The sequence below is a fragment of the Neovison vison genome, chromosome 3 (genome assembly GCF_020171115.1).
Source record: "Neovison vison isolate M4711 chromosome 3, ASM_NN_V1, whole genome shotgun sequence".
In the NCBI taxonomy this organism is placed as follows: Eukaryota; Metazoa; Chordata; class Mammalia; order Carnivora; family Mustelidae; genus Neogale; species Neogale vison.
Window position 1 is genome coordinate 211,866,820 of NC_058093.1, and position 23,036 is coordinate 211,889,855.

Sequence of the window (23,036 nt, forward strand, 5' to 3'; positions counted from 1 at the left end):
CGGCGGCGGCGGGCGGGGTGCGGGGCGCGGCACGGAGGGCAGCAGGTAGGGCGGGGCGGGGCGGGGGCTCTCTGCGCGGACTGGGCAGGGGGTACCCGCCAGAGGTTGTCCACGTGGGGGTGTCCCCGCGAGCAGCAGTTGGCTGGGACAGCAGTCTGCCGGCTTCCACCCACCCCAACCCCTTTCCAGCTGCGGAAACAGTGGGGGACCCCGCCGGAGGTTCTGCTGGGTAAAATGTTCTGTGCTCGCTTCCCCACCCCCCAGCCCAATATTAACTATAGTCCTGATGATGGTGGGGGCGGCTCCCCTCCTGAGGTAACCAGAGGCCATCACCAGCAGACCCCACTAGTCAGACTTGGCCGCCTCCTTTCCGGAGACCCTAGTGGCCACACACAGCAGGTGCACAGTCGGTGCACTGCATGGAGTCTTTGAGGGGACGGGACGCTCGCAAACTGATGGGCAGCAAGCACTGGCTGTCTGCAGAGCTTTGCAGGTGTCCTGGGGTGGGGGACAGTACCTGGCTTGTCCTCCTGGAGCCACCGAGGATCATCAGTCAAACCAGGGTCATTTATCAGAGCACCAGGCTCAGGGGGCGGGGCCACGCTCCATAGCAGGGACTGACTGGGTGCCGGGTCACCTGCCTAGCCAAGCAGATGAGCTCCCCAGTCCCAGTCACAGGGCCACCACTTGCCGTGGTGACATGGCCAGCCCCACATGTAGTGATGTGCTCCCCACCACATGCCTGCTTGGTAACTGGCCCCCAGACCTTGCCCCTGGATGACTCCCCGTGAGGCACGAGTGTTGAGGGGCCTGAGCAAAGAAGGGATGAGGCCTCCTTCACCGAGATGGTGGCTGTGAGAGGGAGAGTGGCAGGGCGCTTGGCCAGCTGTGGAATGGTGCTGACAGTGGATATGGAAAGGCAAAGCTGTGTGCTGCTGTGGCCTTGGGGAGCTTTGGGTCTGTGGAGTCCTAGGAAAAGGGGAGATAATGTTGCCCTTAGGATGGCTTTGCTGGCCCTTGGGACCTTGGCCAAGGCCCCCAGTCTTTGAAAGCATCCTTGGTGCGTGGGTCAGGATAGCAGCTATGCGGTGGGGCCCTCACCCCATTGGATGCAAGTAATAGATGCTGCTGCTGCCTTTACAAGTCCAAGGCCTTTCAGGCCACTGTAACCATGGCCTTGTGGCAGAGCACGATGGCCGTGGGGTCAAGCTTTTTTGTTTCCAGCCGGCCAGCCCCAGAGATTCTATACCCATGGCCCTTGGGCAGCAAGGGGAAGGAAGCCCCAAGGCTAGAGCTTATTTAGTTGCAGTGGTGAGGGGCCGACAGGGCCTGGGCACAGTGCCAGCCCCCAACAAGCATACACAAGGTCTGATTCTGAGCCCAGCTTTCCATCTGAGAGCAGGGAGGCACATGTGCCATCCCAGGATTGGGAGTGTGGCCCATGCCACTCCAGAACAGGAACCAGAATGACACTATCACTGGTGTCACCTGTCCCCTAACACCTGCTACCAGGATAGACCGCGGTGGGGAGGACAGCACAGGAGGACTCCCAAGGTGGCTCCCGGAGGTGGTCAGCATGCCTGTGGACACCGCAAAGCCTCTACTGGCCCTCCCAGAGTATTGCACCATTCACTTGGCCTTGCCATGCTTGCAGGGAGCAGAAAAGTCAAGGACGATGGGCTCAGAGCGAAAAGAAGACAGGGTTTTCTGGGATTGAGCCCAGAACGTGCAGTGGGGAAGGTGAGGCTGGAAGGCTGCCCCAGGCACTGGAGTGGTATGTCCCCAGGTAGCCCCCTCAGAGCAGCACCTGCCTCATCCGCCTTCCCTGTCCTTAAGGTAGAGTCCTCGTCCAAGTGTTTATCCAAATGGCAGAGCTCCAGGGTATGGGCAGCAGTTGGGGAGGGCAAACCCTCGAAGATAAGCTCGGTGGCTTGCTCTGCCCTCTGCCTGATAGTAGGCAGAGGGGACAGTGTGGAGCTGGGACAGTTGGAGCTAGCCAGGACCTGCTCTGTCAGCAGGAAGGACCAGCATCAGCACCTGCAATGGAAGGTAGGGGTATTGTCCTGGGCAAAAGCTTTGCGTTCCCCGCCCCCCAGCCCTGAGCAGCCAGAAGTGAGTGCTCCCTGGGGGAAACTGCAGCTGCTTCTCTCCAACCAGCAGTCTGTCTTTGGTTCTTTGGGCTCATATCAAAGCCACCAGAATAACTGACAAAAGTTGAGGCCTCTTCAGACCCTCCGGGTTGAATCTGGAATTGGTTCTCCTTCGGACTGGCTGTTTGAACCAAGCTGTGGCTCCATTTGGTCCCATGTTTGCCTGTGTGCACATTTCAGGTGCCCTCAGATGGGGTGGGTACAAAGCCAGGGTGGGCCTGGTGGCAGCAGGCTACCAGCTGAGCATTGGGACACAGCTCCTTTAGCCAGCTCCCCTAGCTTCATCAGCTGCAAGCCAGGGCCGCCTCTAGGCTGGAGCTCTGTGTTCTTGCAAGATCTCAAGTCCTCGACCTGTCTGTGAGTGCAGGGACCTACAAAGCCGAGGTCCCTGAGGAACGCAAGACCTCAGGGATATTCTCTACAGCCTTGACCACCAGGAAAGTCAAGGTGGCCCCAAAGGAAGATACAGTCTTTTCATTTCTGAGGCCCTAGTTCAGCTGATCTGGCCTTGGGTGGGAGAGCCTGATTTGATCCCAGGACCTGAGTGCTTGGCCTAGGAGCAATGGTCAGCTCTAGATACAGTGCAGCAGCTGGCACCCTTGTCTCCCTCCCCACATACTGATGATTTTCTATGATTTCTTCCTTTCCCTACAGGGAGTGGACCGGTGCTTGGTGCTGGGTATCTCAGTCATGGGCTCTAACTGACAGGCCACACCTAAGGACACACCTGCTCCTCCCCTACCTGCCCCCCCCACTCCCTTCCTCACCCCCTCCTCCTTTCTGGCTGTCCCTTGCCTGCCTTCCCTGCCAGCGGTTTGCCGAAGAGAGACAGAGAATGTGTTCTGCAGGGCAGCAAAATGTGAGCCAGCCTCTGTGCTGGGTGTGGGAGTGCATTGCCTCCAAGGTGCATCATGGGGACCCCAAAAGGCATTTCAGAGTCCCTTCTATCCCAGGGCTCACACTGCGCCAGGCACTCTGAGAGGCCGGGGTGTGCTGCCCAATGCAAGGACTGCTTTTAATTTTTCCTCATGTAGAACAAAAGGTGACTGTTGGAACTGAAAGACAGACTCAAGCAAAGTGTAGACAGACTCAAGGAAAGTGTTTTAATCCACGTCTGGCTTAGAATATTCAGCGAATTTTAAGTTCAGAGCCATTCTGCCACTTAAATTACCTTCTCCTTGACCTGATTGTTGCTGCAAAGGTGGTGATGCTCCCTGGGCCAACCTCACCTGCCGTTGCTTAGTTTCAGGATTCGCGACAGTGATGGATACTGAGGTTGCCTTCTGCCCGGATGTGGGATGCACTGTCACCCCAGACCGCCAAGGGCTGCAGGCTTTGCTCCAACGACATGGATCCCATACCACATTTAACCGGGCAGAACTGCTTACCCTTTGGAAATCATGCGGCACCTTGTGGGATCCGTGCCCCAGACTTGTCCTGGCCCTTCCTCTCACCTCTCCCCCCTTTCTTCAGCAGGCCGGCAGAACTATGATCTCCTGGTGATTGGCGGGGGATCTGGCGGCCTGGCCTGTGCCAAGGAAGGTATGTGTCCTGTGCCCTGAGCTCTTGCTGGCGTGGCAGGGCCCCCCTACCCCCCATGAGAGCTGTACTGTTCTCGAAGCTGGGTGGAGATGCACCCTGAGTGGCTTTGTGGAGGGCGTTATCTCTGTAGCTGGGGTCCTACATCCTGCCAGAGTCACCCCAGGAGCCTTGTCAGTCCCTCCTCCCTGCCATTCCACAGTGTCTGTGTAGTACCCAGTAGGCAGGAGGGTAGCCTGGGTCTTAGCCAGCTCTCCTGGGCTCCAGTCCCGGGCCATGTGGGATCTGCCCCCACCCATCTGATATGTCTCCCACCGCCCACACCTTGCTCCCTTGTGCTACTCTAGCCCCTCGGCACCTCGGTGTTTCGCAGATGCTTCCTGAAGGTCTTTCTGGCCTTGCTCCATGCCCTGGCTGTCTGCCTGGCCTGGTCTTCTTCTCTTTGCCTGCCTGGTTAGCTCCACTTACCTTCCTTCAGCCTTTGCTGCTGAGACGGCCCTACTTAGAATGACAGCCTCACCATCTGGTCCCCGTCCCCAGCTCCACTGTCCTCATTCTTGGCCCCCGGCATGTCCCACAGAGATCCGGGTTTGTCCTGCTGTCTGTATCTTACTCTGTCTCCTCAACCGGGAACCCAGATGGGCCTGGGCACCCTGGGGTGCTCAGTGAAGATGGGTTGAATGAAAGGGCTGGCCCCAGAGGCGTCCGGGAACCGTACGTTGCAGTTTGCCACTAATCTGGGTGGGGAACAGACCCAGCATTTCACTGTGGGGCTCTGCACTCTGCTGGAGGAGTGCCTGGCTGTCTGCTTGCCTGTCCAAATGATAAGGAGACAGATGTGGGTGAGGGAGGGGGGAAGCCAGGGGAGAAACAGGGCTGCAACAAGATGGAGTTGAGCAAGTACCCTGACCATGAAAGGACAGCCCTCTGACGTTTCCCTTCTTTCTTTCTCTCCTTCCTTTCTTTTTAAAAGATTTTATTTATTAATTTGACAAACAGATCACAAGTAGGCAGAGAGGCAGGCAGAGGGTGGGGGGGAAACAGGCTCCCCACTGAGCAGGGACCTGATGCGGGGCTTGATCCCAGGACCCTGAAGTCATGACCTGAGCCAAAGGCAGAGGCTTAACCCACTGAGCCACCCAGGCACCCCATTTATTTATTTTTGTTAAAGGTTGTATTTATTTATTTTTTTAAGATTTATTTATTTATTTGTTTGACAGAGAGAGAGATCACAAGTAGACGGAGAGGCAGGCAGAGAGAGAGAGAGAGGGAAGCAGGCTCCCTGCCGAGCAGAGAGCCCGATGCGGGACTTGATCCCAGGACCCTGAGATCATGACCTGAGTCGAAGGCAGAGGCTTAACCCACTGAGCCACCCAGGCATCCTGTATTTATTTATTTGACACAGACACAGCGAGAGAGGGAACACAAGCAGGGGGTGTGGAAGAGGGAGAAGGAGGATTTCCTCTGAGCTGGGAGCCCTACATGGGGCTCGATCCCAGGACCCAATGATCATGACCTGAGCCAAAGGCGATGCTTAACTGAGCCACCTGGGCACCCCAGATCCTGGGTTTTTAGAATCATGGCTAGTCGGCATAAAGGAAATTTGCTGTGCACTACTCTTCTCCAAGGGGCAAAGGAGAGTGCTGGCCTGTGGCAGAGGGGAGGAACCTGGGAAGTCTCCCAGCTGATATGGGAGCCCACAGAGGGACCCGAGTCCTCATCCCACTGGACCACAGAGCCACCGCAAGAAACAGTGTATAGACAGCCAGTTGTCCCAGCAATGTCCCTTACAGCAGAAGAAAGCCCTGGATGTTGTGTCCGCACCAGTGTCTTACCTGCCCATCTCCGTTCACCTGCCACGGTTCCTAGGTCTTTCTTTGCCTTTTGGAACAGCGGCATTCTCCTTGTGGATCATCATCCTTTTCTACAGCATTATTGAGCTATAATTGACATAAAACAAACCAGACATGTTTAAAGCGGACGACTTGCTATACGCTTTGACAGAGGCACACACCTGTGGAACCAAGCACCACAGTCACACTGGCAAAGGTAGCCATCACCCCCATATTCACTTGCTGGGGCAGCTCTGGAGGCTGGAAGTCCGAGATGAAAGTGCCGGCAGGATTGTTTCTTCTGAACCCTCCATCCTTGGCTTGCAGATGGCCATCATTTCCAGGGTCCTCACATGGTCTTTCGTCTGCATGTCTATGCTCTGATCTCCTCTCTTTATGCTCCCCAGTCAGATTGGAACAGGGCCTGCCTATATGGTCACATTCTAATTCAATCACCTCTATCAAGACCCTGTCTGCAAATAGGGTCACATTCTGAGGTCCTGGGGAAGAATTTGGAGGGGACATGACTCAGCTCCTAACCCCAAAGTTTCCTCAAACCTTGGGGGCCCCTTCCTATTCCCCACTCCCTGCTGCATCCCCAGACAGCCAATAATCTGCTTTCTCTCACTGCAGATTAGTTTGCATTTTCTAAAATTTTGCATAAATGAAACCATGTCATATGTGTTCTTCTCTGGCTTTTTTCACGCAGCCTAACTGTTTTTGAGATTCGTCGGTGATGCTGTGTGTGTCTGGGGCTCATTCCCTTCTATCACTGATCAGCATTCTGTCGTACATACACCTTGTTTTGTCTGTTCACGTACACGGGCAGGAGGACGTTTGGGTTGTTGGCACTTTGGGGCTACTGTGAACGGTGCTGCTGTGAACATTTGTGGTTGTGTGTTTGCGTGGATGCGTGTTTTCAGTTCTCTTGGATAAGTGCCTAAAAGTAGAGCTGCTAGGTTGTGTAGTATATTTCTTCTTTAGGTTTTTTTTTTTTTTCATTTATTTCCACAACCTTTTGTAGTTTTCATCTTAAAGCTTTTGTCAGATTTGTCTCTAAAGTGTTTCATATGTTTCCAAATAGCTTTTTTAAAAAAAGATTTTATTTATTTATTGAACAGAGAGACACAGTGAGAGAGGGAGCACAAGCAGGGGGAGTGGGAGAGGGAGAAGCAGGCTCCCCGCCGAGCAGGGAACCCGATGCGGGGCTCGATCCCAGGATCCTGGAATCATGACCTGAGCCGAAGGCAGATGCCTAGCAACTGAGCCACCCAGGTGCCCCTCTAATAGCGTTTTTTGAGATTAAGTCACATACCATACTATCCATTCATGTAATATGCATAATTCAGTCATTTTTAGTATATTCACAGAGTTGTAAAACCATCATAGCAGTTGTAGAAATTCTTATCACCCCCCAAAACTGCTCTGTACCCCGTAGCATCCACTTCTCAGCCCCTCTACCCCTCAGCCCCAGGCAACTCCTAATCTGATTTCTTTTTCTATGGGTTTGCCTATTCTGGACATTTCATACAAATATGTGGTCTTAGCGTACTGTTTTTAGCGTTCGTCCACAACAGAGTGTATGCTGGCACTTTTTTTTTTTTTAATGGCTGAATATCATTCCATTTTATGGACATATCACCTTTTATTATCCTCTTGGCCATTGATGGACATTTAGTTGTTTTCACTTTTGGGAATTTTATATTCCCACCAGCACTGTCGGAGGATTCGAATTGGCCCCTATGTCACGCTCCCCCACTGGAGCCAGCCAGGCGCCCCAGCTTTGCGCATTTTGAAATTGGGTTATTTGTGTTTTCATGACTGCTCCATGAGTTCATATACATATGTTCCATATTCTTACATAAACATAGTCTGGATACTAGACCCTTCTCAGACATGTGATTTGCAAATACTTTCTTCCATTCCTTCGATTATCTTTTTACTTTCTTGACGGAGTTCTTTGCAGCACAAGCGTTTTTTATTTTGATGAAAGTCCAGTTTACCTATTGTCTTTTTGCCATGTTTTTGGTATCTGAGAAGCAGTTGTCTAATACAAGCTCACAAAGATGTATACAAAGACAAAGATGTATACAAAGACAAAGATGTGTCTCCTCCGAAGACTTTTCCAGTTTCAGCCCTGACAGTTGGGCCTCTAGTCCATCTCGGGTTCACGTAACAAATCTGGTGCTAGGTAGTTGCCTGGGGGTTTGCTGAAGACATCTTGAACTCTTCACGGTCTACCTGCAAATGATATGGTTCAATGCACATATAGTATGAGAACCTTGCGATGATTGCATATTTGCACATCTCCCTTCCCAGCCTTTATCCCATGTGGCCATACGTTTTACTTTGACATGTTATGAGGTTCATAACCCATTGTTATATTTTGTCTAAACAGTTACCTTCTAGAAAGATTAAACTAACGAGAAGTCACCATTTCTGGTGCCCTTTCCTTTGTATAGATCTGAGTTGCCGTCTGGCATGATTTTTCTTCTACCCTGAGGATGTCCATGAACATTTCTTGTATGATGGCTCTAAGAATAATGGATTCTTTCAGCTTTTGTATGTCTGAGGACATCTTTATCTTGCCTTTATTTTTTTAAAAGATTTTATTGATTTATTTGACAGAGATCACAAGTAACTAGAGAGGCAGGCAGAGGGGGTGGGGAGCAGGCTCCCCACTAAGCAGAGAGCCCCATGTGGGGCTCGATCCCAAGCTTCCGAGATCATGACCTGAGTTGAAGGCAGAGGGTTTAACCCGCTGAGCCATTTAGGTGCCCCTGCCTTTATTTTTTAAAGGTATTTTCTTGGTGAGGCAGGTGTGTGGGCAGCACCTGGATTGCTCAGTCAGTTAAGCATCTGACTCTTGATTTCAGCTCAGGTCATGATCTCAGGGTCGTGATCTCAGCGCACTGCGTGGGGCTATGCACTGAGTATGGCCTCTGCTTAGGATTCTCTCCCTCTCCCTCTACCCCTCCCCCTGCTCAAGCATGGTGTCTCTCTCTCTCTCAGATAAATAAATAAATTCTTTAAAAAATACATATTTTCTCTAGGTGGAAAATTCAAGGTAGACAGTTTTTCTTAGTTTCTTTTAGTACTTTAGAGATGTTGCTGTCCTGGCTTCTCACTGCGTTGTTTGCCCTGTCGTCTGCTGCCCTTTTTATCTCTGTTCCTTTGTCATGTGTCTCTTTGTCTCGGGGTTTCCAGGATTTTCTCTTTTCATTGGCTTTGAGTGGTTTTTAAAAAATGCTTTAGGTACTTATTTGACAAAGAGAGAGATCACAAGTAGGCAGAGAGGCAGGCAGAGAGAGAAGGGGAAGCAGGCTCCCCGCTGAGCAGAGAGCCCGATGTGGGGCTCGAACCCAGGGCCCTGGGATCATGACCCGAGCTAAAGGCAGAGGCTTAACCCACTGAGCCACCCAGGCACCAGTTTTGAGTGATTTAAAGAGGGTAGCAACCTTAGTGTAGTTCTTAATTATTTTTCTGCTAGAGTTGACTGAGTTTTCTGGGTCTGTGGTTTGATCGTTCTCATCAAGTTGTGAGAATTTTCAACCATTATTTCTTCAGGGAATTTCCCGTCCTTCCTCTTATCCTTCGCTTTTGGAGACTTCAATCACACATATGTAGGCTACTCAAAGTTTTCCCTCAGCTCTTGGGCATTCTCTTCATTTTGAAGAGTTTCTGTTCCCGTGTTTCCAAATTCACTAATAAAAGATTCTGCGAGGTCTCATCTACCATTAATCCTATGTGATATATTTTTTCATCTCTTGTAATTTCATCTGTATAGATTTGACTTGGGTCCTTTCTTGTATCTTCCATGGTGCTCCTGAACTTTTCGAACATGTGGCATACAGTGACAATACTTGTTTTACTTCTTTTCTACTAAATCTGTGTCAGTTCTTGGCCAGTTTCTGTTGACTGATTATTTCTCTCTTGGGTCTTATCTTTTCCCACTCCTCTGCATGCCTGGTCATTTTTTATTGAATTCCAGATACTTTGGACTTTCTCTTCCTGGCTTCTGGATATTTTTAGATTCCTAGATACATTTTCGAGCATGTTCTGGGATGCAGGGAAGAGAGTTTGATTCTTTTGCGTCTTCCACTTAAGATTTGTTCAGTGGGTCTGGAGCTGGGCCCAGTCGTTCTCAGTGACTAGGGTCTGACCTTAGTAGTTACCCCGCTCTCCAGGAATTATGTGTTTTCTCCAGTCTGGCTTCTGGGAACAGGCACTACTTCCTGCCCTGTGTGAGTACTTTGTCCTCTAGTCTTTCTGAATGGTTCTTTCTGGGCCACTGTAGTTCCCTCACGCACATGTACTGATCAGCTATCTGGGGTTCTGGACAGCTTTCTCCTCTCTAGTCCTCCATGCCTGGAGCTCTGGCTGCCTCAGTCTCCCCAGTCTCCCAGCCCTCTCCTCAGCCAGGGAGTCTAGTGGACTCTGCCTGGGCCTCCTCCCCATGCTGCATCACCGTATTTGTTTCCCATCATCCAAGAATCACTCTCCTTAGTCTTCTGATGTTCAGTTTCTTGAAAGCATTATTTTATGTATTTCTTCTGGATCTTTGGTTGTCTCGGATACAAGGATAAATCTAGTCCCTGATGCTCCATTGGGGTCAGCTGTGGAAGACAGACCTTGGCATGTGTGAAGAGTCCCCTTGGCTGGATTTTTTCTTTAAGATTTTATTTATTTATCTGATGGAGAGATAGAGAGTACAGGTATACAGAGTGGCAGGCAGAGGGAGAGGGAGAAGCAGGCTTCCCGCCGAGCAGGGAGCCCAATGGAGGGCTCCATCCCAGGACCCTGGGATCATGACCTGAGCCAAAGGCAGATGCCTAACTGACTGAGCCACCCAGGTACTCCCTTGGCTGGAGTTTTTAAAGCAATCACTGCAATCCCATTATTGGTCAGTCAAGTGAAATGGGTTTTTATGTGAAGCCTTCTAAAACTTTGTTCTGCTCTTGGTTGATGACTATGGATCAAGAGCGTTCTGTAGTTTGTCCAACATTCATGGGTCACGAAGTTTAAGTCGGGCATGCCCTTGGGGGCAGTCAAGTCCAGAGCCCAGGTTCACAGTGCAGCTCCCCAGGCAAGCCAAGGGGAAGCCCCACGATTAACCCAGGCTAATTGGTGACAGGGCTAATACCTGGGACTCGTGGCCCTGGGAGGAACCTGGTGGCAGCCAGTGGGGGAGGCCAGAAGACTCCAGGCAGGAGGTGCAGTTTGGAACCCAGATCTCCCTCCCCCTTTGGAAGTTGGCTGACTCTGTATGTGTCATTTGACTTCAGAACTTTCGATTCCTCACCCTGAGAATGAGGCAGCAAATACCCACAAGAGTAGATCTTGGGTGGGAGCCCCCCCGCCCCGATGTCTGGTGGGGACCAGAGGAGGTGAGCGAGTCCACTGGGAGGGCTTGGGGAGAGAGCCAGGGGAAACTCTGAGTCCGGGGCCTCTCTCGGTGCGTGGGTGCCCTGTGATGCCTGCTAGTGTGCACCAGGTGGGCACTGGGCTCCTGCGGAATGTCTGGGCTGGACCCGGCTGTGGCAGGAGGCAAGGGAGGGCTGGGCCCAGGGCTGCGGTAGTGGGCTTATGAAGGAGGGAGGGTGTCCCACTAGGTCCTGGCGCTGTGGTGGGTGGGATGAAGGCTGCAGTCAAAAGTGCCCCACGGGGTCTCACTGTGGACAGCACAGCCATGTGGCAGCACCTAGCGGGGGAGACCGGGTGCAGAGTTGGTAGGAGGCTCCTTCCTTGCCTTCGTCTGGTCCTCAGCCCCAGCCCCAAAGCAGCTCCCCACCCTCCCGCTTCTCTTGTCGTTCCAGCTGCTCAGCTGGGAAAGAAGGTGGCCGTGGTAGACTACGTGGAGCCTTCCCCCCGAGGTAGGTAGCCCCAGAAGGGAGCTGTCTGTCCTGGGGGAGCAGGAGGATGGGGTCCTGGTTCACCTACGGGGGTGGCAGCTGAACCCAGAACGCTTCACCACCATTGCCCGGGATCTCTGGCCAGTGTCCTCCTTGGCAAGTCAGCTGCCCTTACTTTAAAGTCTTCTGATTTAAAGACCACTCTGACTACAGTCATGGAGACTAAATTTTGAGGGCAGGGTTCACCCGGAGCGCGCTTGAGTTACAACAGCTGAAAGGACTCTTACCCGGCTGGAGAGGAGCAGGAGAGAGCCTTCCAGACCCCGAATGTAAATCTAAGTAGGGTCTTCCCAACCTGCCAGGTACCAGGTGGGGCCTCGGTGGCACGTGCGTGAATGTTGGCTGCATCCCTAAGAAGCTGATGCACCAGGCGGCGCTGCTAGGGGGCATGGTCCGAGATGCCCCCCACTACGGCTGGGCCCTCCAGCCGGTCCCACATGACTGGTGAGGAGCCCTGCCCATTCCCCTCACTTCTGTGCTCCTGGGGTGGGGGAAGAGGGTGGGGGAGGAGGTTTGCTGCCCCCTTAACCCTCATGGGAGTCAGCTACCAGACAGGAACACTAACCCAGGGGCGACCCCCTTTCCCACATTTCGAAAAGTCTGGAGACACTTTGGCTATCACAGCTGATCGGGGGCTACTGTGTCTCCCGGGGTGCTTTTAAAGGTCCTGTGGCACATAGGACCCTCACAAAGGACGGTCCAGGCCCAGGGGCCACTAGTGTGCAGCGAGAAATTGATGGAGCTTCCGCAGGTGGCACCGGGTCTGCTCCAAGCTGCACACAGGCCCCTTGGTGGTGCTCAGATCACTGAGACTCAGGGCCACTGATGTGTCCCAATGGAGGGGCCCAAACGGGGCCCAAGGCCCCCGTTTTCCTTGAGGCCTAAGGCCCACAGCCCCAGACCCAGGACAGAGACAGTGGCTGTGGGCATAGATGTCACGTTTTCCACCTTTATTCTTATTTTTTTGTTTGAAGATTTTATATATTAGAGAGAGAGCATGAGAGGGGAAAGGTCAGAGGGAGAAGCAGACTCCCTGCTCAGGGAGTCTGTTGCGGGACTCGATCCCAGGACTCCAGGATCATAACCTGGGCCGAAGGCAGTCACTTCTCCAATATCCAGCTGAACCACCCAGGTGCCCAACGTTTCTCCACCTTTAGAATCAGCTTGTTTCTCGGGATTTGCATCTCCTCGCTGTTTGCATCTCCTCGTGTGTTGTGGGACTCAGCAGTTCGTGCTCCTGTGGCGGTTTCTGACCTGTCCTGTGTGTTCCTAGGACGACAATGGCCGAAGCCGTGCAGAACCATGTCAAGTCCCTGAACTGGGGGCACCGGGTCCAGCTGCAGGATAGGTACTGAGGCCTTGGCCAGCCCTCCCACCCTCTCTGGGGACCTTTCCTTCCTTTGTGGGCACTCTCTCACCAGAGGCCCAGCAGTGACAAGACAAGAAGTCCCTGCCCGTGGGGTGGGATATATGCATGCAGGGCGGATGTGGCCAGGCACCTGGGAATGAAAGGCCAGCCTGTAAGCTGGCACCAGCAGAGCCTGGAGTAGCGGGGGTTGGGGGCGGTGAGGGGCATGTTGGCGGGACAGCCGGAGCCTGGGTCTACACCAGGGAAGAGGCATGCTTGGGGCTGGCGCTGCGGAGTCCAAAGGCCGGAGAGTGGTCAAAAGGCGCAGAGAGGGCCATCCTGGTGGCCCATCCTGGTGGCCGATGCCTTCCTCGAGGCAGATGACCTTTCTTCTGGCAGGATCGACCACAGTGATGTGGAAAGAGCCCAGTGAGCCCCACGTTGCTGTTGCAAAGAGAATACCCAGCCAGTATACTCTGAACCCCACACCTCACCATGTCCAACGTGATCATTCTGGCCTGAAATGGCCGGGTCCCATCAGCCCTCTGGGCTCCCCCAGCCCCTATGCCAATGGTTCCTTCCACCAAAGTGTCTCCCCAAGGAGCTGCTGCCAGAAGGAGAGGTGCCCCAGGCTGCACTCGGCTCTGGCCAGGCTTGGCTCCCAGCCCTATAGCTCTGCCCTTTGCCTGTGCAGGTCATGGAGGGGACAGTGTGACCTCTGAGGTCTGGTGGCTTTCATCTGAGCACTATGTGCTGGGTTCCAAGGAGTCTTCCTGGGGCTATGCAGTAGGCAGCCATTTTGTGCCCATGAAACCCAGGACAGCTCAGCGGGGGGAAGTGGCCCACCCGCCCATCCGGGCCGTCCCCCGCCACCTCAGGGAGCTAAGCTGCATCCTACCACTTTTTCTCTGTGTGGGGCTCAGTATTCCCCAGGAAAGTTTGTTGGAAGCACAGGGTTCCGCCATGCTTCCTGCTGGCCCCAGGCAGCTCCCAGGCAAGTGCCAGGCAGGCCCAAGCCCACCTTCTGAGGTGCCCACAGAAGGAAGCCAGTGTGGAACTTACATCTGTGTCCTCTGGCTGTTACTGGGCCATGGGGGTGAGTGAAGGCTTGGTTCTTACAGCCCAGGCGGCAAATGGAGTCACAGGGCACGACTGTGGGGAGGACGTACAGTCAAGGTGGGGAAGCCTTACCAAAGGCGCCAAGAACCCACCATATGGAGTGGCCTTCATTATTAGGAGGTGTGGATCGTTTCTGCACACCACGTACCCGACTAGCATTCTGTCCTCGTCATACCTGTTTTCCAGCCTTACTATCCCCTAAAGGCAGGGGGTGATGCCTATCTGGTGGGCACCATCCCATGTCTGCCTAGAAGTTGGTCATTTGGGTGGCGGGAGTCACTGGGAGGGAGGGCCTCTGCTCCCTGCTAGAATGTGTCCAGGTGACAAGGCTAGACTCTGGGGAGGCCCAGCCATGTCTGTCATCACACGCCGGGCTGTACTTGGGCTCTTGGGGCCATCCCGAGCTGGCTTCTGTCCTGGCAGTTCCAGGGATCCATGGCCCTCTTCCCCCTGCACACTTCCCAGTGCCACTCACCACTCACCTCTTGCCCTGGCCTGGGCAGGGGACGGGGGCTCTCGGCCCTGAGCTCGCTTTTTAACCATCTGCTCCCTCTCTGGTCCCATCGGTGACGCCTAATTTGCAGAGGAAATATTTAACAGTCTTTTTTTTTTTTTAATTTTGCAGAAAAGTCACGTACTTTAACATCAAGGCCAGCTTTGTCGACGCGCACATGGTTTGCGGTGTCTCTAAAGGCGGGAAAGAGGTGAGAGCCTGGCTCTCCCGAGTGGCTCCGCTCGGGTGGTGTTGACCCTTCCAAGCACTCCAGCGTTGTTCGACCTCAGTGCTGTTCTCAGTAATGAGCGCTGCGGGAATTGACCACAGATCCCTCTGATGCTGGTTATGATGCTTTATGGATGGTGAGACGCATCACCAAGAGGCACACAGTGCCCAGCTGCCTGCTACGCCAGGGTGATCAGACCCTCACGGAGTTTTGCAGGGGTTGGAGGTGATGAGATACCTGCAGGGTGCCATGTAAGCTGCAGGGCGCTTGGAGTTAGAATGTCTCCCTGCCCGCTCCTGCTGGGCTTCCTCCTGGCTCGAGGATGCTGGACAGGCTCCCAGCTCCGAGGGACCCCTGAGCTGCTGGCCCCAGGGTGCACACTGCAAGGCAGGGACTGTCATTAGAAAGCATGCATCTCTGCCGGCAGCCTCTGCAGACCTGCCTGACCACAGCTTCCTCCGTTTATTCTCAGACTCTGCTTTCGGCTGAGCATATCGTCATTGCTACCGGAGGGCGGCCGAGGTACCCGACCCACGTGAGTGTCCCCAGCACACAGCCTTACCTCGCACCCTGGGCACGTTCACGGTCTCCCGGCTCACACTTCCCACACCAGTGGCACCCCCTATTCTTTCTTTTCTTTTCTTTTCTTTTTTTTTAATCAGCATACTCTTCCTTTTCTTAAAAAAAAAATAATATATTTTTTTTCTATATTCACTCTGGTCACCTTCTCATGCTCTCTCAATTCCGTTCTATGGACGCAGGCCAACAGGGACTCCCACATCCCCCCACTCTTCACATGGCTCTGGGACACCCCTGCTTCTGGTCTCCTTTATCTCTCTTTGCCGATTCTTCCTTTTCTCCTCAGCATCAGGATGTTGGAACATCCAGGACTCAAGCCTCTCCTTCCTGCCCCCACTCTACATCATGACATAAGATTCTCCTACCATAAAATGCACCTTTGAAAGGGTACGATTCAGGGGCTTTTGGTTAATTCACAGAGTTGTGCAACCATCAGTCTCCACTACCTCATTCCAGAACATTTTCATGCCCCTGATGAAATCCTGTCCCGTGAATGGTCACTGATGTTCCTGGCTCCCCAGCCCCTGGCAACCACTAGTCTGGTTTCCGTCTCTGTGTGGATTTGCCCATTCTGGGCACTTCACATAAATGAAATCAGACAACATGTGGCCTTTGTGCCTGGCTTTCTGCACTCAGCAGAAGGTTCATCCACGTGGTAGGCTGGGTCAGACCTTCATTCCTTTCTATGCCTGAATAACGAGCCATTGTGTGGCTGGACCATAATTTTGTTTGTCCACTTGTCCGTTGATGGACATCCGAGTTGTTTGCACTTTGAGCTGTTGTGAATAATGCTGCTGTGAACAAGTTTTTTCGTGGACTGAAGTTTACACTTCTCTTAGCTCTAGACCTAGGAACAGAGTTGATGGGTCATACGGTAACATAGTTTTTAACCTTTTGAAGAGCCGGCTGTCTGTTTTCCAAAGTGGCTGCACCATTTCTTGTACCCCTTACCCCCCAATAACGTGTGAAGGTTAAGCTTTCCTGGTTCTTTGTATTTCACAATTTTGTTGTTATTTTCGAGCAATGAGTAGTTCAAATAAAGTAATGCATGAATTCTGGAAATCTGAATCTTTCTCCACTACAGGGTTTTGTTTATTGCCATTGTATGTCTGAAGTGATTTTGTAAAGTCTGTTCTTTGTCAAGGGAGGCCACCGAGGTCTCTGCTCGTTGGCTTAGTGCTCAGTGAGTAACTAGATAGAGATTTCCTGAAACGCCAGGAGAAATGGCCCAGTCTTTGCTGAGGGATTCTGTAGGCATTTGAGGGCAAGCTTTGGGCCGTCAGCCAGGCGCCAGAAACTCTGCCTTAGCTCTCACTTCCTGCCTGTGCAAGGCCCCGAGGCCAGCCAAAAGTGAGAGCTCAGGTTGTCTCAGGCCTTTCCCAGGTGTGTGTGCAGCCCAGGGCCTACACCCAGCCTTCAGGTCCCCAGGAGTGTGCAGGAGCTTTTCAAAGCCCCCGTGGACAGCTCACTCCTTGGCTTTTCCTTTTAAGCTCTGGGATGGTGCGTTGCTTGTTTCTGCTGTCATCCATTGTCTTGGGCAGCTGTGACATCCATCACGGGACAGATCCTGCTTGGAGAGAGGCTTCTGGCCATGGGCAAGGTCACGCGAGGTTGAAGACCAGCCTTTTGAGTTGGGGTCTCTTGGGGAAGCCCAGCCAGGTCGACCGATGACTGTTTCCTGGGAAGGAGCTCTGTCATGGCTCCAGCCCGGCTCTGCTCGCCTCTCCCTGATATGGTTTTTAAGTTGCTCACCCTTGCTCAAGGTTGCTGCCGTGCTGAGGGGTGGGTCTAGAGTCTGTCACAACACCACAACTCACCATTCTTACCAAGTTTCAGCCATTTTTCTTAACTAAATATTCCCTGTGTTGTCGCAGCCTTTTGGTTCATTTCTGGAGTACTCCACAAGTTGAATCTGACTGTTGTTGCTAGTTGTCTGGCTGTTTTTATGGAAGGGTGAACACTGGGAGGTCCCTGCACCACTGTTTTTTGCCTGCGTCCCCCTTACCGGCCCAGTCTTCTGTGAGGGCGCTGCTTTGTCCTCACTCCCACAAGGCAGGTGGAGCTAAGGAAGGGGCTATACGGTCAAGGTCATGGAGAGGGGGATGGGAAGCAGGAAGGGGCTTGGCCAAGGCCACATATCCTCATGGGTCTTCCAGGGGCCCTGGGAAGCAGACAGCACAAGCCCTGAGCCTCCACACGGGCTGCAGCAAAGTGCACGAGGCACACAGACTCCCTGGGCCTAGAGGCCACTTCTGCCTCCAGATGGCAAAAGAACAAGGCACTGGTTTGGTTTCTCCTCAGATGCCCAAATCCCAAGCCTCCCCTTTTGGTTCTGTGCTTTCTCTGGAAATGGGGAACAGAGGGGCTATGGTGGAAAAGGCACAATCCGGTCCTCAGAGGAACACTATGCCTGCCTCCAGCTGTCGGGCCCGCAAGAGTGGCCTCCGGAGGGGACAGGTGGCTTGTGCACAGAGGTGGCCCTTGGCTGGCTTGCATGGCTCTGTCGGGTGGTGGAGTGCTATTGTTCAAGGTAACTGCCGACAGAGGTGGGCAGCCATAAGCGACCCCTCACCCTCCAGCCAGGCCTACCTTGGTTCCGCTTAATGGCCCCAAAGGCCACAGTCTGCTCCTAGATGCTGGATGGCCATCTGGGCCCCAGCCTGCTGGACCTCGCCTGGGCAGCCGTCACATCTCCCCAGGCCAGCAGGGGATAGAGCAGGAGCTGTCTGGCCCCAGGGGGAGGAAGCTCAGTGGCTGCTCTGCTCTCCTACCGCCTACCCCCACCACCTCCTCCCTGGGTGCCTGCCAAGGCTTGCTTGGGTTTTAGTCCCTTTGATTTCTAGACCTTTTGGTTTTCTTTCCACAAACCCGAGAAATTCCTGACTTTATTTTTATTGCCAATCGGAATCATAAACTGTTTGCATCCCGCTTCCTCTCCACCAGCACATCTTACTGTTCTTACTCTCATGGGCCACGGAGAGGACTCTGGTCCTTGGATCTCCCCCACCTGCTTAGCAGTCCCTCCTCAGGCTCTGCTGGGAATGAGGGGAGTCCATGCAATTTCTGGGCTCCCTTGAGGGTGCCCAGGAACATCAGGGCCTTTGGGGCCGGCCTGCCCCTCCACACCCTCCACTTCCCTGCTGCCCTCCCTGAGCCTAGCGTCTGGATCAAGGGCAAGGCCCTGGAGAACAGGGAGGAAAAAGCTGCGCGCCCCACACCGGCTCCCAGCCACCTCGAACAGCCAAGGAGTGCTGGGTGCTTTGCCCAGAAAGTTCATGGTGCTCCTAGTCAGATAAACCCAGGTCACCTGTCCTTAGAGGCCACAACCTGATGGACAGTGTGTAGAGCAGGGAAGCACCCCCAGGGGTGGGTTGGGGTGGTTCTGCTTGAGTTGTGTCTATGAAGTGGTCATCTTCTTTGAGGGGAAAGTCTCTGGGGACAGGCTGAGTGACGCTCTTCTCATGCTGACCGTTTTTTGTTTTTTTTTTTTCCTGGATAGATCGAAGGTGCCTTGGAATATGGAATTACAAGTGATGACCTCTTCTGGCTGAAGGAATCCCCTGGAAAAACGTAAGACCCCATGTGTGCCTTAATGGCGATCTTTTTTTTTTTTTTTAAAGATTTTATTTATTTACTTGACAGAGAGAGACACAGCAAGAGAGGTAACACAAGCAGGGGGAGTGGGAGAGGGAGAAGCAGGCCTCCTGCTGAGCAGGGAGCCCAATGCATAGCTCTATCCCATGACCCTGGGATTGTGACCTGAGCTGAAGGCAGATGCTTAAATGGCTGAGCCGCCCAGGTGTCCCTGATGATCCTCTTTTGTTCACGGTTTCCAAGCATCAGAGCCATTCAGAACCACACATTGGTCCTCTCTCCCTAGTGCATTCTTTTCTGTCTACAGACAGGAGGATGGTGTTTGTGCCCCCTTGGTGGGGCTGTTGCCTGTCTTGGAAGTGATGACCCGTGTATTACCAAATGGACCAGCCACTATTTCGGGCAGTGGTTTTCAAACAGGGTTCCCGGAACCCCGGGCTTCCAGTGGGTCCGTCAGGGACATCACAAAAGAAGGATGTTCCAGGAGGAGAAAGTAAGGCCAGGTCCTCTGGGAAATCCGTTGGCCTTTCTACAGGCCTTGATTAAACATCCCCTTTCCCCTGGCGTGAAACTTGGGCTTCTCTGAAAGCAGCGAAGTCTCCAAAGTTCTCAGAAACTGTAGCCCAGGAAATGAGATGTGCAGTGTGTGAGCAGTTTTACACTCCCTGAGTGGGTATTAATGCACTAAATGCATTTCCTGTCCGCACAGAGCAGACCATGGGGGGTTCCAGGTCCACACAGGCCCTGGGAGTGGCTGCTGGGGGACACTGTGCGCTCAGGGACTGGAATGGCCACCAGAGGGCAGCAGAGGCTTTGTCGTCAGCAGGCTCTCCGCTGCCTTGGGACTTGGCTTTGACAAAATACAGGTGGAAAAGTGTGCCAGGGAGGATGGCTGTGTGGGCACAAGTGTACGTATAGGGCAGTGTGTGTGAACGGGCATGCATGTGCTCTCCTCCTCGATGTTTCCCACTTCCTGAGGCATCTCTGGCTGGGGTCAGGGCTTGATTCCCTTGAGTGGATGTGCTATAGTTCATCTTCCCACCACTCACGAGTGTCTCACTAGGCTCTTTTTGTCGGTGTTATGAAATGCTGCAGTGAACACCTTTGGTGTGCATCTTATCTGCTGGCATAATGTTTCTTACGTGTTTTACATACCTGTCGGAGGCAGGGGTTGTCCTGTAAGCAGAGAACCCAGGTACAGGGCTTCCCACGTCCTGCTAGCGGGTGCTCCCTCCTGGTGGGCTGTCCCCCATTTCCAGGCACACCTCTGCCTGCTCCCCACTTCCCCCTAACGGGGCTGGGCCATCAGCTTTTTCATGAGCAGGGAAACAGGAAGGAGCCCTCCTCCTGCTCTAGGGGCAGGGGTAAACGGCAGTTGTTTCTGCCCAAGGCATGTGTGGTCCCTCCAGTGAGGTGGTCAAGCTCACACTGGCTTGGATCCCTCTGTCTCATGCCACTGGCTCCCCAGGCTGTGCTTTCTCTTTTTACTTGGTGATATTATTTCATACAGAAGTTCGTAATCATGCTGTGACACTGATCACTTTTTTCCTTGATGCTGAACTGTCTGGGTTATCTGTTCTTTTATCTTTAGCTCGCTAAGGGGTTAAATGTGACCTTGAGTCTATTTGCCCTTGCTATTTTTAGTGGTCGTTTCATGTATTTACTAGCCATTTAAAACTGAGTGTGTCTGTGAGTGTATGAGTGTGTGAGAGTGTGCGTGTGTGTGTGTGTGTGTGTGCGTGCGTGTGTGCGTTGCTGTCAGCTTGGTCCGTGGCCTACTTTATATCTAGTTTTTCTTTTTTCTTATCTGTTCCTTATCTTCCAGCTGTTTCGCGGGCTCGGCTGTGATCTCAGGCCATTTTGACCTCACGTTTTCTTGGCTTGTCATGTCATTTCACTTGCGTGGTGTACAAATGGTTATTTATTTATTTTTTTTTTCCTAACCTACCTTAGATCTTTCTTTACACTTAATGGCTTTTAGATTTATTGCGTGTTCAGGAAGGCCTGCTCCACCCCCAAGATAGCTTTCGAAAAAGAGCCCCTGTGTTTTCCTTTAGGGCTTCCATAGGTCGGATTTTCCTCTACATTCTTAGGATGTTGGCAGTTCATGTTTGGTGTGGCATGGTGGTGTGGTGTGGTATGGTGTGTCATGGCGGGGTGGCACCCAGGCTGCTAGGGTTCCGGTGTCACTGACCAACAGCCCCACAAGCCAGTGAGAAAGCTCCGTCCTTGAGTGGAGTCCAGTCCTGCTCTGGCTTCTGACTCTGACTGACTTTCCTGTATCACTGGCCCAAGTGCCTGGCACTGGCCTCAGATATCCTCAGTTTTCTTTTGCACTGATTGCTGTGGGTGGAGTGTGGACCCGTTCTTCGAGCCTCTCCATAGTGGTCCTCCAGCTGTGGTTCAGACAGCTCCAGCTGCCACTGGAGTGTGTGTCCTGTCTGAGGCCCCCGTGCACTTCGGTCACCTTAGCCTGTAACCAAAGGCCAACATTTGCTGAATCCCAGTCTTCTGTCAAGTTAGTTCCTATATCTTCGTTGTTTCCTTTGTTTGCTGTTTTCCTGTCTCCGTGTCCAGGAAGGGGTCAGTTTGCAGTGATCGCCTCTCAAGCCACTGCTCACAGGAGGCTGGGTGTGCAGAGAGGCTGGCCTGGGCCATCACTTGGGCTGGGGAGGTTGGGAGGCCCAGGCGTGCCGGGTGCCACTGGTGCTCAGCACAGTGGCCCAGGGCCTGGTCCCTTCCTCCGCAACCTTACAGCCAGGGCAGCCAGGCTGGGAAGACACCACCCCAGATCTTTAGGCCGGGAGAGCAAGCACTGTGTTTATTTTCTTCAGAAATAAAACATTTAGAAGATTTTTTTTTTTAAAGGAAAAAAAAAAAAGCTCTTTCGTTTAGAAGGAATCTAGGTATGTTATTGTTGAAGAAAAAAAAGTGTTTGCAATGTATCAGTCACCCGTTTCGTTCTGAGCATGATTTATGTGAGGAAATGGTTTTTTTAAAAAATTAAGCTGGAGATATATCCCTGTACGATGCTTCTGTGAAAATGCGGCTTTTGTCCGGTGCCGTTAATGCAAGTTGTAACAGTGTGATATGGGAGGCACTGTTTACATGCTGCATTCCTCTCCTGCAGTCAAAATAAGCCCGGAGGGTCTACAGTAGCATTTCTGTATTTTATCAGCTTGGGCTGGGGCTGAGGGGGAGGCCTCCACTCACACTTGGAGGGGCTGTTTCTGCCAGATTTATTTGCCTTATAAATATTCCCTGTGTTTATTTTAACTCGCCTTTAAAATGGAGCTGAAATTAATATGGACCTGAGGGCTGGCCCCCCGGCCCTGTCGTGCCTCCTGTAGCGGGTGGGGCATCTCCGCTGGGTCCCGTCGGGAGGCATGGCCTGTGGTAGAGGGTACCCAGCGAGTGTGGTCCCCACCAGTCAGCTCCCCCACGATCCCATCAGAGATTCCCGAGGGTCATGGCTGGCCCCGCGTCCCTTGTGTGCTCTGCAGCATGCACATGGGCTTTCCTCCCTCCATCCCTTCCCATGATGGGGCATGGGCAGCATCGAGACCTTTTGGGGTGCATTCAAGTGGAGCACAGGGGCCAGTAGCCCTCAGTGGGGCCCACAGCCCTTCATCCTCCTTTGGTTGTTCCAAATCTTTGTCCCCAGTGGCTACAAAGGTGTTGTGCCTCCAGACATGTGAGGAGCCCCTCCCCACTGTCTTGCTTTGCTTGAATCCAGGCCTGGGGAGCCCAGGGCTAGAGAGATGGCAGAGAGGGGATGATGAAGCCCAAGCCCGGCTGTTGGGAAGAATGAAATAGTCTTCACGACACGGTTGGGTGCCCGGCTTGGCACCTCGAGGGGACAGATCATGTATGGAAACCTCCACTGTATGCAGCATGAGCTCCCAAGTCTGTGAGCAGGGCCCTCGGAGGCCAGGCTGGGGCTGGGGGGAGCCCTGGTACCCCAGACCCTTGGAGCCACACCCTCGGCCCGAGATGGGACCACAAGATTGGCATCTACTCAGCCTCAGCCACCCGAATGCCAGCTTTGTGGCTGGCACAGGTTGAAGAAGTAAGGAAGATTCTGGGGAAAGAACAGGGTCCCCTGGGCAAATAGCAGGAGACCCCTTCAGAAGTAATGATCAGGGGAATAATGGTCACTTCCAGAAATTATCGACCACCAGGGGAGGAAGTGGGGGTGCAAAGGGAGTGCGCTGCCCTTCATGGGGAGGCTTAGAGACAGC

General features: G+C 53.1%; 1 protein-coding gene across 4 annotated transcripts in view; it reads left to right on the plus strand.

Annotated features, from left to right (window-relative positions):
- Positions 1-27: 27 nt before the first annotated feature.
- Positions 28-23,036, plus strand: part of TXNRD2 (thioredoxin reductase 2) — a 49,701-nt gene continuing 26,692 nt past the window's right edge. For 2 of the 4 annotated variants that reach the window (XM_044243707.1, XM_044243708.1), the window contains exons 1-7: positions 3,416-3,692; positions 11,338-11,394; positions 11,736-11,877; positions 12,707-12,781; positions 14,526-14,604; positions 15,095-15,157; positions 18,701-18,771. In XM_044243707.1, coding sequence (XP_044099642.1) covers positions 3,551-3,692; positions 11,338-11,394; positions 11,736-11,877; positions 12,707-12,781; positions 14,526-14,604; positions 15,095-15,157; positions 18,701-18,771 — 629 coding nt within the window. In that variant the 5' untranslated portion in view covers positions 3,416-3,550. Of the gene's footprint in view, positions 46-3,415; positions 3,693-11,337; positions 11,395-11,735; positions 11,878-12,706; positions 12,782-14,525; positions 14,605-15,094; positions 15,158-18,700; positions 18,772-23,036 lie in introns of those variants that run through there. The other 2 variants (XM_044243706.1, XM_044243709.1) reach the window with 2 other exon arrangements.